Below are 19561 nucleotides of genomic sequence, written 5' to 3'. Positions count from 1 at the left end.
GGAATACTCTCCACTTGCCTAGATGAGTGAAGCTCCAACAACACACAAGAAGCTCGACACCATTCAGGACAAAGCAGCCTGCTTGAATGGCACCCCACCCACCACCCTAAACATTCACTCCCTCCATCACCGGCGCACTGTGGCTGCAGTATGTACCATCTACAGGCTGCACGGCGGCAACTCGCCAAGGCTTCTTCGCCAGCACCTCCCAAACCCGCTAGCTCTACGACCTAGAAGGACAAGGGCAGCAGGCATAGGGGAACACCACCACCTGCACGTTCCCCTCCAAGTCACACACCATCCCGACTTGGAAATATATCGCTGTTCCTTCATCATCGCTGGGTCAAAATCCTGGAACTCCCTACCTAACAGCACTGTGGGAGAACCTTCACCACACGGACTGCAGCGATTCAAGAAGGCAGCTCACCACCACCTTCAAGGGCAATTAGGGATGGGCAATAAATGCTGGCCTTGCCAGTGACGCCCACATCCCATGAATGAATAAAAAAAAATAGCCAATCTGTCCCAGTACAGTTAGGAGACATCTACGTGACCACGTGGAACACTGCCTCGATAGGTCCTAGGCACAAAAAATAGGATAAATCTAACCCAGCCATTTACTGCCACAGCAGCCTCCCCAATCGTCAGTAAAGTGAGGGAAGGAGCCATCAATAATGCTATCAAGCAACACCAAATCACGTCACCTGCTCACCAAAAGAGAGATCGGATTCTGCCAGAACCACTGGCCTCCAACTCTCCTGGCCTTCAATTGGTCATGGACGCAAGAGCTCAATGCCAGAGGAAAGGTGAGTAGCTACCCTCAAAAGTCAAGGCAGCATTTGACTAAGTTTGGCACCAAGGAGCCCCAGCACAACTGAGGCCCATGGGGGTCAAAAGGAAAACCCTGCAGTGGCTGCAGTCATTCCTGACACAAAGATGGTTGCAGTTGTTGGAAGTCTATCATCATGGCCCCAGACCATCACTGTCTGAGTTCCTCAAGGGTGCATCCTTGGCCCAACTATCTTCAGATGCTTCATCAATAACTTTTTACCTCTGTCATAAGCTCAACTGCAGAGTAAACCTTGTCGAAGAATTTCCCAAAAAGTTAATCAGTCTTTTGAATTGCTGATGAACCTGTTGAGTATTTTCACAATTTCAGATTTCCAGCATTCACTTTCTCTTTTCATCTCACCAAATAAGTTGTTTTGGTTGTAGTATTTCTGCATTACAACAGATTGAACTGAAATTGCAATGCAATAACTTAATGAACTAGAAACGTGGAGGTTCTTTTTTGCAGAAAATGATAGTAAATGTATACTCGGAAGGCTGCAAGAGGGGCATTCAGTAATCAATGACAGTTTTACTAATTGATGCTGCATTCTACCACTCTTGATATTTTAAAGTATTCATTTTTAAATATTCAGGAAACAGTCTGGAGGATAACGGTCTAGGATATGAGCGTGGGCTAGATGTTGGGAGTCGATCAGCACTGGTGTCTTTCAGAAACAAAGCTGCTGCAGTTGTTTTTGCAAAATTAAACGTGGGTGGTGAGTAGGCAAAATCGAGCTAGCTTCTCACGAGAGAAAACTGAACAAAGAAGCAATCAAATGCAATTTTAAAATCTAAATAATTGAATTTTCTCAGATAAAGATGCTATTTTTCTGTACAAAATAGCCTATGTGCTTGTTTATTTAGAAAAGATGACTCAAGAAATCAGGTCAATCATCTCACTGCCATTTGTGGGATGTTGCGAGGGCACTTCCCCACCTAAACGCCACTGCACTTCAACTGCTGCTCTGGCTGACACTGACTAACTCAGTACAAATCAAGAAACTGAACAACCACTTGCATTTACATAGCACCTTTAACATAGTAATACATTGCAAGGAGCTTTCCTGGTCTGTGTTGCTCACACCAGGTAAGGCACTTACCCACGAAGCCACCCGGGAGTAACAACAGTTTTTAGAGGTAGCAAGTGCATAGTTCTGAAATGGAATTTATTTGTGCTGAGCAGAGATAACAAAGTGAAATTCTGTAGAACCTTTTAAAATAAAAGAACCCAAGGTTTGAAAACCAACTAAAGCTTCAACTAATCATTTTGACAAACTTTGTTTATTAAACTGCACACACTCCACAAAAGACATAGCACTTTTTTAAAAAAAAACTTAAAACCCTGGTAACTAAGCTCACAGCACATTTGTGTTAAAGTGAAGCAAATGTACCAGAGAAGTAACACCATACAACACCGTCCATATAATGCTGTCCATATCTAAGTTTAGTTTTTTTTCCCCTCATTTAAAGATATGCACACAAAACCAATCGACCCTTAATTTGAGTAATAACTGCTCAAATAAAACATTTAAAACATCTCATGCAGAAAGTGCTACAATTTCAATGTATTTCTTTTCCACACTACCTAATATTTTACTTATGTTTAAATAAGTTTTCCAGTAACCCATGTCTTGGGGATAAAATGCACCACATGATGTGGTTCCTTAGCTACATGTATCAGGAGGGTTCCAGTTTCCATCCCTGGTCTGTGCTAAGTTAACTGATCTGAAGCCAGGGCAGCAATGAGGACGCTACAATTCCCTCCCCTTGCTGCTCCTGACTCCTAAATGGGGACTCTTCCTGGAGTGCACGGTGGGTGAGAAAAAAAAAAATGGCTTGGTCATGATATTCCACTGCCAATCCTCACTCGTTCCAGACTCCCATGAAGAATGGACACTTGAGCTAAATATCCAAGGATTGCTGTTAGCTATGGAACCTTACCACAGGTGAGGGGTGGTGAAAATTGGATGGGAAAAAAGGGGGAAAGTAACTTTAAAAAAAAAGTGGATTGGAATTTTTCATAAATTAAATCTCATCCGAATAACCATACAATCCTTTAACATAAAGCTGTCTGCAGAAAACATTTAATTTCATGTCAATTCTGAATGCACCAAAAAGCATTAGAAAAATGAAAAAAAGTGAGGCACAATATATTTTTGCTGAATCTTCAAAAACTGGACAATACATTCAAAGTGTATAAGTATTTATGGTTGTAAGCATATCATCACTAAATCACTAACTTTATATCGAGAAATCATGGCCTTTGCATTTAGTTCCTTATTATGTTGTGACAGAGCAACAGGCAGAACATTTTATCATCAGGATTTTTGGCTGCTGCTGATTAGGTACATTTACAGATCTGGTGGAATTAGGAAGGGGCAGATTTCACAATCAACTTTGCTGTTCTAGGTAGGCGGATAAGAGGGGTACTGGAGGCAGAAAGACAGTGCTTTTGTTGCTTACTTCCGTCTGCCGTTTTCCATTGCGGTCAGAACCTGTAAAAATTATTTACACAAAGAAAGTTGGGTAAATTGTACGTCAGGCTCGACAATATGCCAAATACAGAACCAAATTGTCATTGAAAAACTCACTAACTTTGCGAGACGAGATCCAGATACTGACAAAGAGCATGAAGTAGCAACCTTTCGTAGCTGAAACAGGAGGACAAATGAGTGGTCAGCAGTTTCTGGCTCGCAAATCAGGAAAATCATGTTTACCCAACACTGCGAAGCTGCAGCTCAGTGTTCTTTTCAAACAAAATCACAGCTGAACCCTCAGCCACCAAGTGCTCTTTCCAGATCATCCCTCTCCCCTCCCCACTAATAAGGTGAAAGTCCACTATTGATTTTGTTCACCTTCAACGTCAAAACATTTTCGACGCACGGCATAACTGAGTACCAAACTAAAATGAGTTGGTGTAAATACAACACGGTATAAATTTTCACAACAGTTCAAACCATCTTTATTCTTTCTCCAACATGGCTTTGTCTCCAACATTAGCTTATGAAATAGTTCACCATTTGGGGCAGTTTTTTCCCCCCCACCCCTGTTGCATAGCAAGAAGGCATTAAAAAAATTTGTAATGTGCACTGATTTTAAGAAATGGATGTTACCTGTTAGCCAGCATTGCTTTGTACACAGACTGTGGCTTTATGGCAAAGAATCCAGTCAGCTCCTCTTCCAGAAACTCCAGGGTACCCTGAAAGAAGGAAAGTCCGAAACTATGCTCATCACAAAATCAGAATTGTATCATTTGTAATTTAATAATTTATTGGGTGACTGTGCTTCTAATCACTATCTATTTTGATTTTATGTAACTGTGAATCTGTAAGCAGTGCACATTTATGTCATTACGATAACTGTGTACAGGCGCTCATTTCTCTTACCTGTGGTGGGTGAGGGGCATAGATTTATTTATCTGTCTGAGGTGAGTTACTCACACAGATTTAATAATCTACTAGTAGTGGGTGAGAAGCCCACTATTTATGTACTCGATTTGTTTTTGGTTTATATCTGTGAACTATGCCACAGGATATCCATGAGAAATTTTATGAATATATGGATATTTTTACATTACATCTTCTGCTACTGATGACCAATAATACCGTCTCATCAGCACCCGCTGTCTAGTGCATCCTTGGTAGAGATCTTTTCCAATCAATTTATGAATCTCATCATTGTGCCACTTTATGTGCCACTGAATAGGCTGTCTACACCATTAGGGGAGAGTTCTGTGCTGTTGTTTCATACTTCCCACGAACAGGATTGAGACAGCCCAAACTATACAGTCGGCGCAAATAATTTTTGTCCCATCAGCTTGGGAACACAGGTCCCAGAAATGAGAGGTCAGTGTGCTAACCCACTGCATCACACTGCAAGGTCAGAACGGTGTAATTTTCAGATAACTTCCACATCTTTTATAAACAGCAGTCCTTTTCAAAATATACCCGCAGATTTTTGTGCAAGAAGAAGTAATATGGTGAACTGCGGGTCAACGGTCTTCATCGGGGGCAACATCTACTAAAGCTTCAGGTTCAACATCTTCAAAATCCTCTATTTGCAGCACTTTTTATATCCTCCAAGATATTATACAGTGATGGTACGTTTATGATGAAATCGAGAGCCATGTGGAATCGGGGACATTAGTGTGTGTTCTATATACCCCGTGGCACAAAACGTTAACCATTGCTCACGTGTTGACATGCATTTTTGAAAATTATACCCTCAAGGTCAGTGGTTTTCTATTTTCACAGAAAAACAGATGGAATCACTGCTTATGCTCCCCGAAACACTGGTAAAAATCGCGGAATCTTACAATAATATAATTTGACTTGTTGAGTCACCTTAAACTAGTGCCTTGCACATAGTGCTCTGGCAGTTACTGCTTTAGTATGGTTATATACAGCTACACATGAACTCTAAACTGATTAAACAAAGTCCCTGCAGTGCTAACCATGGGGATCTGACGTCGTCTTAAAGTAGTGCGCAGTCTTCGGTCAATCCGCTGAAAACACTCCTTTCCTGCAAGAAAAATCATAATTTGAAATATGAAATAAAAACAAATCTTGCCCTTTATTAAGTTCCCTCTGTAATCCTGTGCATGATACATATTGTGGGAAACAAACTTCTAAAGCAGTCAATATCAGAAACATTTCAATTATTTTGAATGTTCAATGTCCAGTGACAGCTACATTCAATGCACCTGTAAGACTTCTTGAAAAGGGGTCTCAAATAAAAACTTCTGCTCCAAGTTTCATTTCAATTTAATACTGTTAAAACCAAAGGGAAATTTAAATGATATTTCACACATTAGCCCACTAGTCTGACAAGATTGTGGGGAAGTTACTAGAATCTGTCATTAGGGACAGAGTGACTGAGCACTTGGACAAATTTGAGCTGATCAGAAATGTACGCAAATCACTAAAAGCTAATGGACAAGTACAAATAGCAATCAAAAAGGCTAATGGAATGTTGGCCATTATCTTAAGCTGGCTGGAATACAAAGATGAGGAAGTTATGCTTCAGTTGTATACAGCCTTGGTCAAACTCCATCTGGAGTACTGCATTCAATTCTGGGTACCGCATCTCAGGGAGCATAAATTGACCTTGGAGGGGGTAATACTGGGGCTTATAAGGATTAAATTCCGAGGACAGGTTGCATTAACTTGGCTTGTATTCCCTTAAGTATAGAAGATTGAGAGGTGATCTAATCGAGGTGTTTAAAATGATAAAAGGATTCAATAGGGTAGATAAAGAGAAACTATTTCCTCTGGTGGGGGAATCCAGAACAAGGGGGCATATTCTTAAAATTAGAGCCAGGCAATTCAGGAGTGAAATCAGGAAGCACTCCTCAAAAAGATAGTAGACATCTGGAACTCTCCACCAAAAGGCTGTGGATGCTGGGTCAATTGAAACTTTCAAGACTGAGATCGATAGATTTTTGTTAGGTAAGGATATCAAGAGATATGGAGCAAAGGCGGGTAAATGGAGTTGAGGTACAGATCAGCCATGATCTAACTGAATGGCGGAACAGGCTTGAGGGGCTGAATGGTTCTTATATTCCTAAAGAATATTTCTTACCCCCTCTTTTGTCCTGTGAATTCGAGTGCACCTTTCCTTTGCTTTTCTTCTTCGCTTCTTCCTCCAGATAATGTAGAAATTTCTCTTGCTCCTCACCGGAACGGTTCATAAAATCGTTCCAGATCTGAAAAATAAAATTTAATCACCATGGCTGTATGATACATCTGTCAGGTGCATGCTGCAGCAATAATTGTCTAACACATTAGTCAGTACTAAAAGGCTGCCCTTTTTAGTGTCAATTTGACACAGTCATTACCCCGCAAGTTGTAAGTTTTGTACCACAAGGGCTGTTTGGCTCATAGTTAATAGTTAATAAAATCTGTGCTCACAGGAGGTGATCCTGTCAGATTATTACAAGATCCTGTATCTGAATATTTCTTCAAGCATTGTTTTTTTCACTTTTTACTCTAGTGTTGGAGTTCTACTTCGCAACCACAGCACAAGTCAATTACTTCAGCAGGAGAGTGGAAAATGAGAGCAAACATCAAGAAAAATCTTCCTAATTACTGGTACTGACTCTGGTCTAAGGGCAAACTCCTCATCCCTATGCTTACATGGTGGTGTCCTGGAGGCGCTGGGACAGTGTAAACAGGTTAAGATCTTGATTTACTGTGTAGTTAACTAAAACAGCACATTTGAATCCAGTGATCTCAGAATCAGGCAGAGGGTGAGGTAGCACACAAATAGTTGTTAATTAGAACTGAGGACATCTGAAACAGAAGCAGGTGGAAGAGGCATTCCTGCAGTCTCTGTAGTGTAAGAGACCGGCAGCCCTCTGCATTGCAAGCACTTCTGTTCTAAAATGAAGCAAAAAGCAGATGGATAAGTAAACTGGGCTTTCCAAGTTGCATAATTAGGCAGGTCAGAAATGAAAAAATAAACAAATCAAAAATTGGAAATTAAGATAAGGCCTTAGCAATCAGACAAGCAGCAGCTATCTGGACCATGTAACGAATGGCATTGTCTAGAGTTTTATTGTGCAGTATCAAAGATATCACTTCATACTTTTAATGTATTTTCCAATGTCCAATTGGAAGAATGCTCTTCCTTCTGCTATGTTGAGATTGCTGCAATTGCAAAATAAAACTGTGCTTAAGGTTTGTAAAAAGAATGTTACACAATCTACAAATTGCTGAGCACAGGAAATTGCGTCATTAATCTAATGAAGATGCATTCAACATTCCTCGTATTTCCTCCCTCCCCCAGCAGATGAGTTCCAATTCAAAGAAATCTAATTATTGATTACCATCCAAACAGAATAGACTGGGCAGCAATTTCACATTATACTGTCACACAATGCCAGAGTTACACAGATTTCCAGGAATTTTACTAAAGGCCGTGACTGTGTAACATTTTGATGCACAATACCTGTTTACTTAAGGAAAAGATTATGGGCATGGTCACGTTTTGCAGTTTTCATGGAAGAATGGACATAATTGAGGAAGCGAAGTCCCAAAACACAGGTTAAAAATTCCAGAATCCACCAATATGAATGGGATTTGACTTAGTCACCATAAATAAACGGCCCTGATTATAAACGGAGGAATCACAGAATGTGATCTCCAGAAGACCGGTTAAAAAAACACAGAATCCCATGTAATAAACAGAATCTGATTTATTCAATCACCATAAATTAGTGATCCTGATTATACATCATTTTCATCGAGGTGCATTCAACTGCTGCTGTGCACAATAGTAAAGCTCTAACTCATGAGTCAAGTTAATAAACTAGAATACCTCAATATAGTCGTCATTACTACAAGCTTCTGTGAAAATCGTAGGTGAGGCAGAGTCTGTCTGGTCTCCTTCATCCTTGGTGCAGTCATCTTTTTCCACAAGGTTCATCAAGTAGTGAGCTAAACAAAAAATAAATGAGTTAAAGCAGTTGGTTTTCATATGCCATAGATACAGTAATACTAGTGCTAAACTGCGTTTGTTAGTTTGTAATCACAAGGTAATTGCACTGAAACAGTGACAATGTACTTCATTGTATCCCATTCTGCTCTACAGAATTTGCAATTGACCATAACCAATCATATACACCCTGGGATTGCCGACTTTTATCCAGTCCAAATAACAGACAAGGCATGGCTCTAATCAGGGGCTGGGATATACACAAGAGATCATTGCATTAAAGAATAAGGCTATGCATATATGCTTCACAAATTTTGGGTCTATAGTTATTCTCTTGGATTCAATGTTACCCGTCTCTGCCATAAGTGAACCTTGCGTCCTCTACAATCAGGAGTTTACCTTTATGGCCCAATATCTAGTCATGCAATAATGTAACTGGGGGTTCCTAACAATGAGAAACCATTTCTTAAGTGAGCTGCATACTGTAATCTCACACAGCCTCACGTGCATTTCTGGTAGCTTCTGAAAGGTGGACTAATGGAATACTCTAGTGAAATGAGACCAATTATAAATCAACAGGTGATTTATTTTACGAATAGTGTTTGAATTAAATAATGATTACAGTGAACTTTAACTCATTGTAACATAGAAAGTATGCCACACTACCCCCATTAGTGGGCTAAATAGATATTTCTGACTAGTATTTTCCCTGAATCTAGTTGGCACTCGGCTCAGAGAGAGCTTTCTCCATCTGGGTCTGACTTCCTTACCAGTTCTGCCAGACTGACTGCAGACCATGTTTCTGAGCTTAATTTCCACTCCCACCGGTGCACGGTGTCTGCTGTACATATTATTTACAAGGTGCCCTGCAGCAATTTGTCAAGCTTGCTCCAGCAGCGCCTCTCTCCCCTGCCAAGATGGACAACTGCAGCAATGACATGTGAATACCAGCACCTCAGAGTTCCCTTCATTCACATTTCATCCTGACTTGGACATATATCACCGTTCCTTCATCGTTGCTAGGTCAAAATCCTGGAATTCCTTTCTAACACCATTGTGGAACCACCATCACCACAAGGACTGCAGCACTTCAATCAGAAGGACCCATCATGATCTTCTCAAGGCAACTTAGAATGGGCAATAAATACGTCCTTGCCAGTATCACCCACATCCTGAGAACAAAAAGAAATGGACACGAAGGAAAAGGCTTGACCTTTGGCCCCCCCTCCAGCTCTCCATGTTTAGGAACTGGTCAGTTGAGCTGCCAATCAAACCAGCTATCATCATCCCAAGCGTGAGCTTCCATGCCTAACCCTAACGCTGGGCTCACATGAATTAAGCCATTCTGATATTACATGTGTGAATATCACCAGAAAGTGTTGGAATGTTTTAATGACCTCCCTAATGTCTCAAATTTACGTGGATGAGAGTTTAAATGTTTGGCCCGTTTCCTTTTGAACTCGTTAAAATACCTAGCCCTATGTTCGTGCAGCTCCAGCCTTTTCTCTCTGTCAAATTAAACAAAGATGCTGGACCTATCCTGAATCTGACTTCATATCAAAATCCCTTCTAGGCCAAACAGTAAAAAGTATCAATAATGGGTGATGTGGGTGTGATTGTGAGCACGGACGGTGTATTTTTAAATGTAACAATCACAAAACGGACTTCTGCTGTAAGATTCACAACTGTTAAAATTACTGACAAAACTGGATTGTCTGACTCAAAACCAGATGGGAGAGCACACTAATTGTAGAAAAACTCTCAACACACACCTGCCAGAAATAGCAGAGTGTGGTTGTCATGTGCAGCGCTCACAGTTCTGTTCAGGACTGGTTTAACAGTGTTGGCCAATGATTAGACATTAACATGTCACTGCTTTAAAAACTGGAGAACACAAACTGAAGTTGAAATATAATTGCAGCAAAAAATTCTCAGAATGGGTTTCAAATAGTTGTCCAGTGAAAAGAATAAAACAGAAATAGAAACTGCAAGTCGTCAGATATCTGCAATAACTCCCCAAGAATTTTCATCAAAGATTCCCTTTTCCCCTGTAACTAAAAGATTCTATTTTTTAATCTATCACAAATTTTAGTACAAAATCACATTGAACCATTTATATTGGAAGTTTTAAAAAACTTTTTTCCAGTTTTCTCTCCTACTCCCCTGTAGGTGCCAATTCTGGCTGGGGTATGGGCCCTGTAGGCACCGGCCATACTCCAATGCCGCGTGAAAAAACAAGCAAGCATTAGCAGGTTTTCCACCACAGATGACATTAGCAGCTATGCCCAATTCCGTACTCAGCTAACATGCACTTTCCAGAAGGGGGTCACTGGATACAAATAAGGAGCAGGGACCCTGGCTGATTTTCCCTTCCTGAACATAGGAGCACTGCGGCCAATTGTAGTGCTCAAACCACTGCTCTAGCTGAGATCAGCTAACTCAGCCTGGCGAAAGAAGCTTAGGACCTAACTGCTCCATTTGTCTCAGTGCATATCTGACAGCATGGTACCGAGGCAGTGCTGCACTGTTGGAGGTGGCATCCCTCGGATTAGACATTAAACCGAGGCCGTGTCTTCCTGCTCAGCTGCACGTAAAATATTCCATGGCACATTTGAAGAGCAGGGGAGTTCTCTTGGGTGTCCTGGCCAACAATGATCCCTCAACAAACACCACTAAAACAGATTAACTGGGCATTTACCTCATTTGCTATTTGTAGGACTTCGCTGTACACAAATTTGGCTGCTGTGTTTTCTTACATAACATATGTGACTACACTTCAAAAATAATTAATTGGTTGTAAAATGCTTTGGAACATCCTAAGGTTGTGAACGAAGCTATATAAATGCAAGTTCTTTCCACATTGGGCAGTGAATTTACTCCCTAAGCCTTTAAGGAAGTTGAGTAAAACAACTTGTTTCTTTTCAATTGCAAGCACTAGAAACCAGTTAAATTCTTTCCAAAAGAGCCCGAGATCCCACATTGTCCAATTTAGTACAATTTGCTTTCTGAATACATGATGATTAAACGCAATGTAGACCAGCAAAAAACACCATACATAACCTTTAACTAAACAGTAATGAACTGTATTTATAATTCAAACTGCAAGTCTTGCTTGTAACAGAAAATGAGCATTATGGAAGTTCTGCATTGTTAAAATCCATTTCTTACTGTTCTCAAGTCTCCTCAGACTTTTTCTTCCTTTTGGCCTGGGAATGAGATCAGAATTGCGGATTGCTTGATTGATGTAGTATTGCTTGCGTTTTGCAGGTGATATACGCTTTGATGGAGAGTACTGTAGAGGAGGAAGACAATCTTCAATCAATCTGAGAATATACAATAAAAAGAGATCAATTAGACTTGTGCAGAATTAAAATCGGCTTCACAATCTGTAATTGCAAACAATGTCAGCAGTTCTGCAAGCTCTTGATTCTCTCTAAAATGGAATGTGTGGAGACTAGCTTCCTTCCTCCTTTTCTTAAGCCATTCTTCATGGGCAAGCCTTGAAAGTGAGAGTGATGCATGTTATTTGAAGGCAAGGGAAAGCACAGCTAAATTTGATTCTGTCCTCACCTGAAATCTACATACATACACACCCACACAAACTGGGTTCCTGCTCATGAATGAAAGTTGAAAAACACAACCTAACAACACAAGTAAGTAAAACAGCAAAAAGGTGTCATTTGGTTTTTTCCTTCCAGTTGTTACTCCAAACCAAATAAATTCATATTAACCAGTGAGTGAATCAGTCAATGAAATGTGCTGTCAGTTTTAGGGTTTGCATTCTGATGTGAAACAAGCTGGATATAGTCAAAAGATGGTAACCTTGAGACTTGAACAGATATATGTATACAATGGCACAATTTCTCATATTCCAAGGTGTAATAAACTATGAAATATACATGAAGAAGAACTTGCATTTATATAGTATCTTTCACAACCTCAGGATATCACAAAGTGCATCACAGCCAAAGAAATACTTTTGAAGTGTAGTTACAGATGTTATGTAGGCAAACACAGCAGCCAATTTGTTCTCATAAACCTAGATTAGGTAACTGCATTGAAGTGTCAGTGTACACAGCCCCTGTAAGTGCTGTGTAAATAGTACCTGTAAATGCTTTGTACACGGTGCCTATAAGTGCTGTGTAAATAGTACCTGTAAGTGTGGTGTACACGGTGCCTGTAAGTGCTGTGTAAATAGTACCTGTAAGTGTGGTGTACACGGTGGCTGTAAGCGCTTTGTAAATACTCCCTGTAAGGCAATTAGGGATGGGCAATAAATGCTGGCCTTGCCAACGACGCCCACATCTCATGAACGAATACAAAAAATGTAGTGTACATGGTCCCTGTAAGTGCAGTGTACCCTGTGCCTGTAAGTACAGTGTAAATAGTCCCTGTAAGTGCAGTGTAAATAGTCCCTGTAAGTGCAGTGTAAATAGTCCCTGTAAGTGCAGTGTACCCTGTGCCTGTGAGTGCAGTGTACCCTGTGTCAGTAAGTGCAGTGTAAATAGTCCCTGTAAGTGCAGTGTACCCTGTGCCTGTGAGTGCAGTGTAAATAGTCCGTGAGTGCAGTGTACCCTGTGTCAGTAAGTGCAGTGTAAATAGTCCCTGTAAGTGCAGTGTACCCTGTGCCTGTAAGTGCAGTGTAAATAGTCCCTGTGAGTGCAGTGTACCCTGTGCCTGTAAGTGCAGTGTAAATAGTCCCTGTGAGTGCAGTGTACCCTGTGCCTGTAAGTGCAGTGTAAATAGTCCCTGTGAGTGCAGTGTACCCTGTGCCTGTAAGTGCAGTGTAAATAGTCCCTGTGAGTGCAGTGTAAATAGTCCCTGTGAGTGCAGTGTACCCTGTGCCTGTGAGTGCAGTGTAAATAGTCCCTGTAAGTGCAGTGTACCCTGTGCCTGTAAGTGCAGTGTAAATAGTCCCTTTGAGTGCAGTGTACCCTGTGCCTGTGAGTGCAGTGTAAATAGTCCCTGTAAGTGCAGTGTAAATAGTCCCTGTGAGTGCAGTGTACCCTGTGCCTGTAAGTGCAGTGTAAATAGTCCCTTTGAGTGCAGTGTACCCTGTGTCAGTAAGTGCAGTGTAAATAGTCCCTGTGAGTGCAGTGTAAATAGTCCCTGTGAGTGCAGTGGACCCTGTGCCTGTAAGTGCAGTGTAAATAGTCCCTGTGAGTGCAGTGTAAATAGTCCCTGTGAGTGCAGTGTACCCTGTGTCAGTAAGTGCAGTGTACCCTGTGCCTGTGAGTGCAGTGTAAATAGTCCCTGTGAGTGCAGTGTACCCTGTGCCTGTGAGTGCAGTGTAAATAGTCCCTGTAAGTGCAGTGTACCCTGTGCCTGTGAGTGCAGTGTAAATAGTCCCTGTGAGTGCAGTGTAAATAGTCCCTTTGAGTGCAGTGTACCCTGTGCCTGTAAGTGCAGTGTAAATAGTCCCTGTGAGTGCAGTGTACCCTGTGCCTGTAAGTGCAGTGTAAATAGTCCCTGTGAGTGCAGTGTAAATAGTCCCTGTGAGTGCAGTGTACCCTGTGCCTGTAAGTGCAGTGTAAATAGTCCCTGTAAGTGCAGTGTAAATAGTCCCTGTAAGTGCAGTGTACCCTGTGCCTGTGAGTGCAGTGTACCCTGTGTCAGTAAGTGCAGTGTAAATAGTCCCTGTAAGTGCAGTGTACCCTGTGCCTGTGAGTGCAGTGTAAATAGTCCGTGAGTGCAGTGTACCCTGTGTCAGTAAGTGCAGTGTAAATAGTCCCTGTAAGTGCAGTGTACCCTGTGCCTGTAAGTGCAGTGTAAATAGTCCCTGTGAGTGCAGTGTACCCTGTGCCTGTAAGTGCAGTGTAAATAGTCCCTGTGAGTGCAGTGTACCCTGTGCCTGTAAGTGCAGTGTAAATAGTCCCTGTGAGTGCAGTGTACCCTGTGCCTGTAAGTGCAGTGTAAATAGTCCCTGTGAGTGCAGTGTACCCTGTGCCTGTGAGTGCAGTGTAAATAGTCCCTGTAAGTGCAGTGTACCCTGTGCCTGTAAGTGCAGTGTAAATAGTCCCTTTGAGTGCAGTGTACCCTGTGCCTGTGAGTGCAGTGTAAATAGTCCCTGTAAGTGCAGTGTAAATAGTCCCTGTGAGTGCAGTGTAAATAGTCCCTGTGAGTGCAGTGTAAATAGTCCCTGTGAGTGCAGTGTACCCTGTGTCAGTAAGTGCAGTGTAAATAGTCCCTGTGAGTGCAGTGTAAATAGTCCCTGTGAGTGCAGTGTACCCTGTGCCTGTGAGTGCAGTGTAAATAGTCCCTGTAAGTGCAGTGTACCCTGTGCCTGTAAGTGCAGTGTAAATAGTCCCTGTGAGTGCAGTGTAAATAGTCCCTTTGAGTGCAGTGTACCCTGTGCCTGTGAGTGCAGTGTAAATAATCCCTGTAAGTGCAGTGTAAATAGTCCCTGTGAGTGCAGTGTACCCTGTGCCTGTAAGTGCAGTGTAAATAGTCCCTGTGAGTGCAGTGTAAATAGTCCCTGTGAGTGCAGTGTACCCTGTGCCTGTAAGTGCAGTGTAAATAGTCCCTGTGAGTGCAGTGTAAATAGTCCCTGTGAGTGCAGTGTAAATAGTCCCTGTAAGTGCAGTGTACCCTGTGCCTGTAAGTGCAGTGTAAATAGTCCCTTTGAGTGCAGTGTACCCTGTGCCTGTGAGTGCAGTGTAAATAGTCCCTGTGAGTGCAGTGTACCCTGTGCCTGTGAGTGCAGTGTAAATAGTCCCTGTAAGTGCAGTGTAAATAGTCCCTGTGAGTGCAGTGTACCCTGTGCCTGTAAGTGCAGTGTAAATAGTCCCTTTGAGTGCAGTGTACCCTGTGCCTGTGAGTGCAGTGTAAATAGTCCCTGTGAGTGCAGTGTACCCTGTGCCTGTAAGTGCAGTGTAAATAGTCCCTGTGAGTGCAGTGTACCCTGTGCCTGTAAGTGCAGTGTAAATAGTCCCTTTGAGTGCAGTGTACCCTGTGTCAGTAAGTGCAGTGTAAATAGTCCCTGTGAGTGCAGTGTACCCTGTGCCTGTGAGTGCAGTGTAAATAGTCCCTGTGAGTGCAGTGTACCCTGTGCCTGTAAGTGCAGTGTAAATAGTCCCTTTGAGTGCAGTGTACCCTGTGTCAGTAAGTGCAGTGTAAATAGTCCCTGTGAGTGCAGTGTACCCTGTGCCTGTAAGTGCAGTGTAAATAGTCCCTTTGAGTGCAGTGTACCCTGTGCCTGTGAGTGCAGTGTAAATAGTCCCTGTGAGTGCAGTGTACCCTGTGCCTGTAAGTGCAGTGTAAATAGTCCCTGTGAGTGCAGTGTACCCTGTGCCTGTAAGTGCAGTGTAAATAGTCCCTTTGAGTGCAGTGTACCCTGTGCCTGTAAGTGCAGTGTAAATAGTCCCTGTGAGTGCAGTGTACCCTGTGCCTGTAAGTGCAGTGTAAATAGTCCCTGTGAGTGCAGTGTACCCTGTGCCTGTAAGTGCAGTGTAAATAGTCCCTTTGAGTGCAGTGTACCCTGTGTCAGTAAGTGCAGTGTAAATAGTCCCTGTGAGTGCAGTGTACCCTGTGCCTGTGAGTGCAGTGTAAATAGTCCCTGTGAGTGCAGTGTACCCTGTGCCTGTGAGTGCAGTGTAAATAGTCCCTGTGAGTGCAGTGTACCCTGTGCCTGTAAGTGCAGTGTAAATAGTCCCTGTGAGTGCAGTGTACCCTGTGCCTGTAAGTGCAGTGTAAATAGTCCCTTTGAGTGCAGTGTACCCTGTGCCTGTAAGTGCAGTGTAAATAGTCCCTGTGAGTGCAATGTACCCTGTGCCTGTAAGTGCAGTGTAAATAGTCCCTGTGAGTGCAGTGTACCCTGTGCCTGTAAGTGCAGTGTAAATAGTCCCTTTGAGTGCAGTGTACCCTGTGTCAGTAAGTGCAGTGTAAATAGTCCCTGTGAGTGCAGTGTACCCTGTGCCTGTGAGTGCAGTGTAAATAGTCCCTGTGAGTGCAGTGTACCCTGTGCCTGTAAGTGCAGTGTAAATAGTCCCTGTGAGTGCAGTGTACCCTGTGCCTGTAAGTGCAGTGTAAATAGTCCCTGTGAGTGCAGTGTACCCTGTGCCTGTAAGTGCAGTGTAAATAGTCCCTGTGAGTGCAGTGTACCCTGTGCCTGTGAGTGCAGTGTAAATAGTCCCTGTAAGTGCAGTGTAAATAGTCCCTGTGAGTGCAGTGTACCCTGTGCCTGTAAGTGCAGTGTAAATAGTCCCTGTGAGTGCAGTGTACCCTGTGCCTGTAAGTGCAGTGTAAATAGTCCCTGTGAGTGCAGTGTACCCTGTGCCTGTAAGTGCAGTGTAAATAGTCCCTGTGAGTGCAGTGTACCCTGTGCCTGTAAGTGCAGTGTAAATAGTCCCTGTGAGTGCAGTGTAAATAGTCCATTTGAGTGCAGTGTACCCTGTGCCTGTGAGTGCAGTGTAAATAGTCCCTGTGAGTGCAGTGTACCCTGTGCCTGTGAGTGCAGTGTAAATAGTCCCTGTGAGTGCAGTGTAAATAGTCCCTGTGAGTGCAGTGTACCCTGTGCCTGTGAGTGCAGTGTACCCTGTGCCTGTAAGTGCAGTGTAAATAGTCCCTTTGAGTGCAGTGTACCCTGTGTCAGTAAGTGCAGTGTAAATAGTCCCTGTGAGTGCAGTGTAAATAGTCCCTGTGAGTGCAGTGTACCCTGTGCCTGTGAGTGCAGTGTACCCTGTGCCTGTAAGTGCAGTGTAAATAGTCCCTTTGAGTGCAGTGTACCCTGTGTCAGTAAGTGCAGTGTAAATAGTCCCTGTGAGTGCAGTGTACCCTGTGCCTGTGAGTGCAGTGTAAATAGTCCCTGTGAGTGCAGTGTACCCTGTGCCTGTAAGTGCAGTGTAAATAGTCCCTGTGAGTGCAGTGTACCCTGTGCCTGTAAGTGCAGTGTAAATAGTCCCTGTGAGTGCAGTGTACCCTGTGAGTGCAGTGTAAATAGTCCCTGTAAGTGCAGTGTAAATAGTCCCTGTGAGTGCAGTGTACCCTGTGCCTGTAAGTGCAGTGTAAATAGTCCCTGTGAGTGCAGTGTACCCTGTGCCTGTGAGTGCAGTGTAAATAGTCCCTGTGAGTGCAGTGTACCCTGTGCCTGTAAGTGCAGTGTAAATAGTCCCTGTGAGTGCAGTGTACCCTGTGCCTGTGAGTGCAGTGTAAATAGTCCCTGTGAGTGCAGTGTACCCTGTGCCTGTAAGTGCAGTGTAAATAGTCCCTGTGAGTGCAGTGTACCCTGTGCCTGTGAGTGCAGTGTAAATAGTCCCTGTAAGTGCAGTGTAAATAGTCCCTGTGAGTGCAGTGTACCCTGTGCCTGTAAGTGCAGTGTAAATAGTCCCTGTGAGTGCAGTGTACCCTGTGCCTGTGAGTGCAGTGTAAATAGTCCCTGTGAGTGCAGTGTACCCTGTGCCTGTGAGTGCAGTGTAAATAGTCCCTGTGAGTGCAGTGTACCCTGTGTCAGTAAGTGCAGTGTACCCTGTGCCTGTGAGTGCAGTGTACCGGGGTGCAGTGGACCCGGTGCTGGGAGCGCTTTGTTCTGATGCAATCCCTCGGGCTGGAGCCCAGCCCAATAAACACATCAACAGGTCCCGCCTGCTTCTTACTCTGATTGGTGCAGCCGCACCATCAATCGTTCCTTGGGGAATCCAATCATCCTACAATTGGTCCTTGACCTGTCAATCAAACAACAGGCCATCCTTCGTCAAAGAAGCCCTCTCCTAACGATATTTTAAGAACTTACGCCAAACGCGAATGCAGGGGTTACTCACAGGTACTCTTCCGAATGCGTCTGCTCCGACACATCGTTCCGGTTCGCGATCACCATCGTGATTTACGGGGCGCGAAAACAACCGCAGAGAGACTAATACCTGGGCTCGCGACGCGCCCCGAGCACGGCCCCTTTGCGTCACGAACACGTGCTTCCGAGCCTGACGTCACCCACCATGCGTGACGGTGTGTGGTCCTGGGAATGGGAGTGAGGGTGGTGTCAGTACTGCGGGAGTGAGGGTGGTGTCAATACTGCGGGAGTGAGGGTGGTGTCAGTACTGCGGGAGTGAGGGTGGTGTCAACACTGCCAGAGTGAAGGTGGTGTCAACACTGCCAGAGTGAAGGTGGTATCAATACTGCCGGAGTGAAGGAGTGAGGGTGGTGTCAATTCTGCCGGAGTGAAGGAGGTGTCAATACTGCCGGAGTGAAGGAGTGAGGGTGGTGTCAGTACTGCGGGAGTGAGGGTGGTGTCAATACTGCGGGAGTGAGGGTGGTGTCAGTACTGCGGGAGTGAGGGTGGTGTCAACACTGCCAGAGTGAAGGTGGTATCAATACTGCCGGAGTGAAGGAGTGAGGGTGGTGTCAATTCTGCCGGAGTGAAGGAGGTGTCAATACTGCCGGAGTGAAGGAGTGAGGGTGGTGTCAGTACTGCGGGAGTGAGGGTGGTGTCAATACTGCGGGAGTGAGGGTGGTGTCAGTACTGCGGGAGTGAGGGTGGTGTCAATACTGCCGGAGTGAGGGTGGTGTCAACACTGCCAGAGTGAAGGTGGTATCAATACTGCCGGAGTGAAGGAGTGAGGGTGGTGTCAATTCTGCCGGAGTGAAGGAGGTGTCAATACTGCCGGAGTGAAGGAGTGAGGGTGGTGTCAATACTGCCGGAGTGAGGGTGGTGTCAATACTGCCGGAGTGAGGGTGGTGTCAATACTGCCGGAGTGAAGGAGTGAGGGTGGTGTCAATACTGCCGGAGTGAAGGTGGTATCAATACTGCCGGAGTGAAGGAGTGAGGGTGGTGTCAATTCTGCCGGAGTGAGGGTGGTGTCAACACTGCCAGAGTGAAGGTGGTATCAATACTGCCGGAGTGAAGGTGGTATCAATACTGCCGGAGTGAAGGAGTGAGGGTGGTGTCAATTCTGCCGGAGTGAAGGAGGTGTCAATACTGCCGGAGTGAAGGAGTGAGGGTGGTGTCAATACTGCCGGAGTGAGGGTGGTGTCAATACTGCCGGAGTGAGGGTGGTGTCAATACTGCCGGAGTGAAGGAGTGAGGGTGGTGTCAATACTGCCGGAGTGAGGGTGGTGTCAATACTGCCGGAGTGAAGGTGGTGTCAACACTGCCGGAGTGAAGGTGGTGTCAACACTGCCGGAGTGAGGGTGGTGTCAACACTGCCGGAGTGAGGGTGGTGTCAACACTGCGGGAGTGAGGGTGGTGTCAACACTGCGGGAGTGAGGGTGGTGTCAACACTGCCGGAGTGAGGGTGGTGTCAACACTGCCGGAGTGAGGGTGGTGTCAACACTGCCGGAGTGAGGGTGGTGTCAGCACCCGCGG

At 44.2% G+C, this 19561-nt stretch overlaps 1 protein-coding gene across 1 annotated transcript; it reads right to left on the bottom strand.

The window, feature by feature from the left end:
• Positions 1–2096: 2096 nt before the first annotated feature.
• On the bottom strand, positions 2097–18170 carry r3hdm4 (R3H domain containing 4). The gene is made up of 8 exons (XM_067968168.1): positions 18021–18170; positions 11434–11588; positions 8149–8267; positions 6412–6535; positions 5285–5352; positions 3945–4030; positions 3427–3482; positions 2097–3326 (listed from the first exon to the last, which is right to left on the bottom strand). Exons 1-8 carry the CDS (start codon positions 18074–18076, stop codon positions 3223–3225), a joined length of 768 nt encoding a protein of 255 aa, XP_067824269.1. The 5' UTR covers positions 18077–18170; the 3' UTR covers positions 2097–3222.
• Positions 18171–19561: the final 1391 nt, after the last annotated feature.

This window comes from Heptranchias perlo, chromosome 29 (assembly GCF_035084215.1).
Source record: "Heptranchias perlo isolate sHepPer1 chromosome 29, sHepPer1.hap1, whole genome shotgun sequence".
NCBI classification, from domain to species: domain Eukaryota; kingdom Metazoa; phylum Chordata; class Chondrichthyes; order Hexanchiformes; family Hexanchidae; genus Heptranchias; species Heptranchias perlo.
This window is presented reverse-complemented; position numbering and strand designations above follow the sequence as displayed.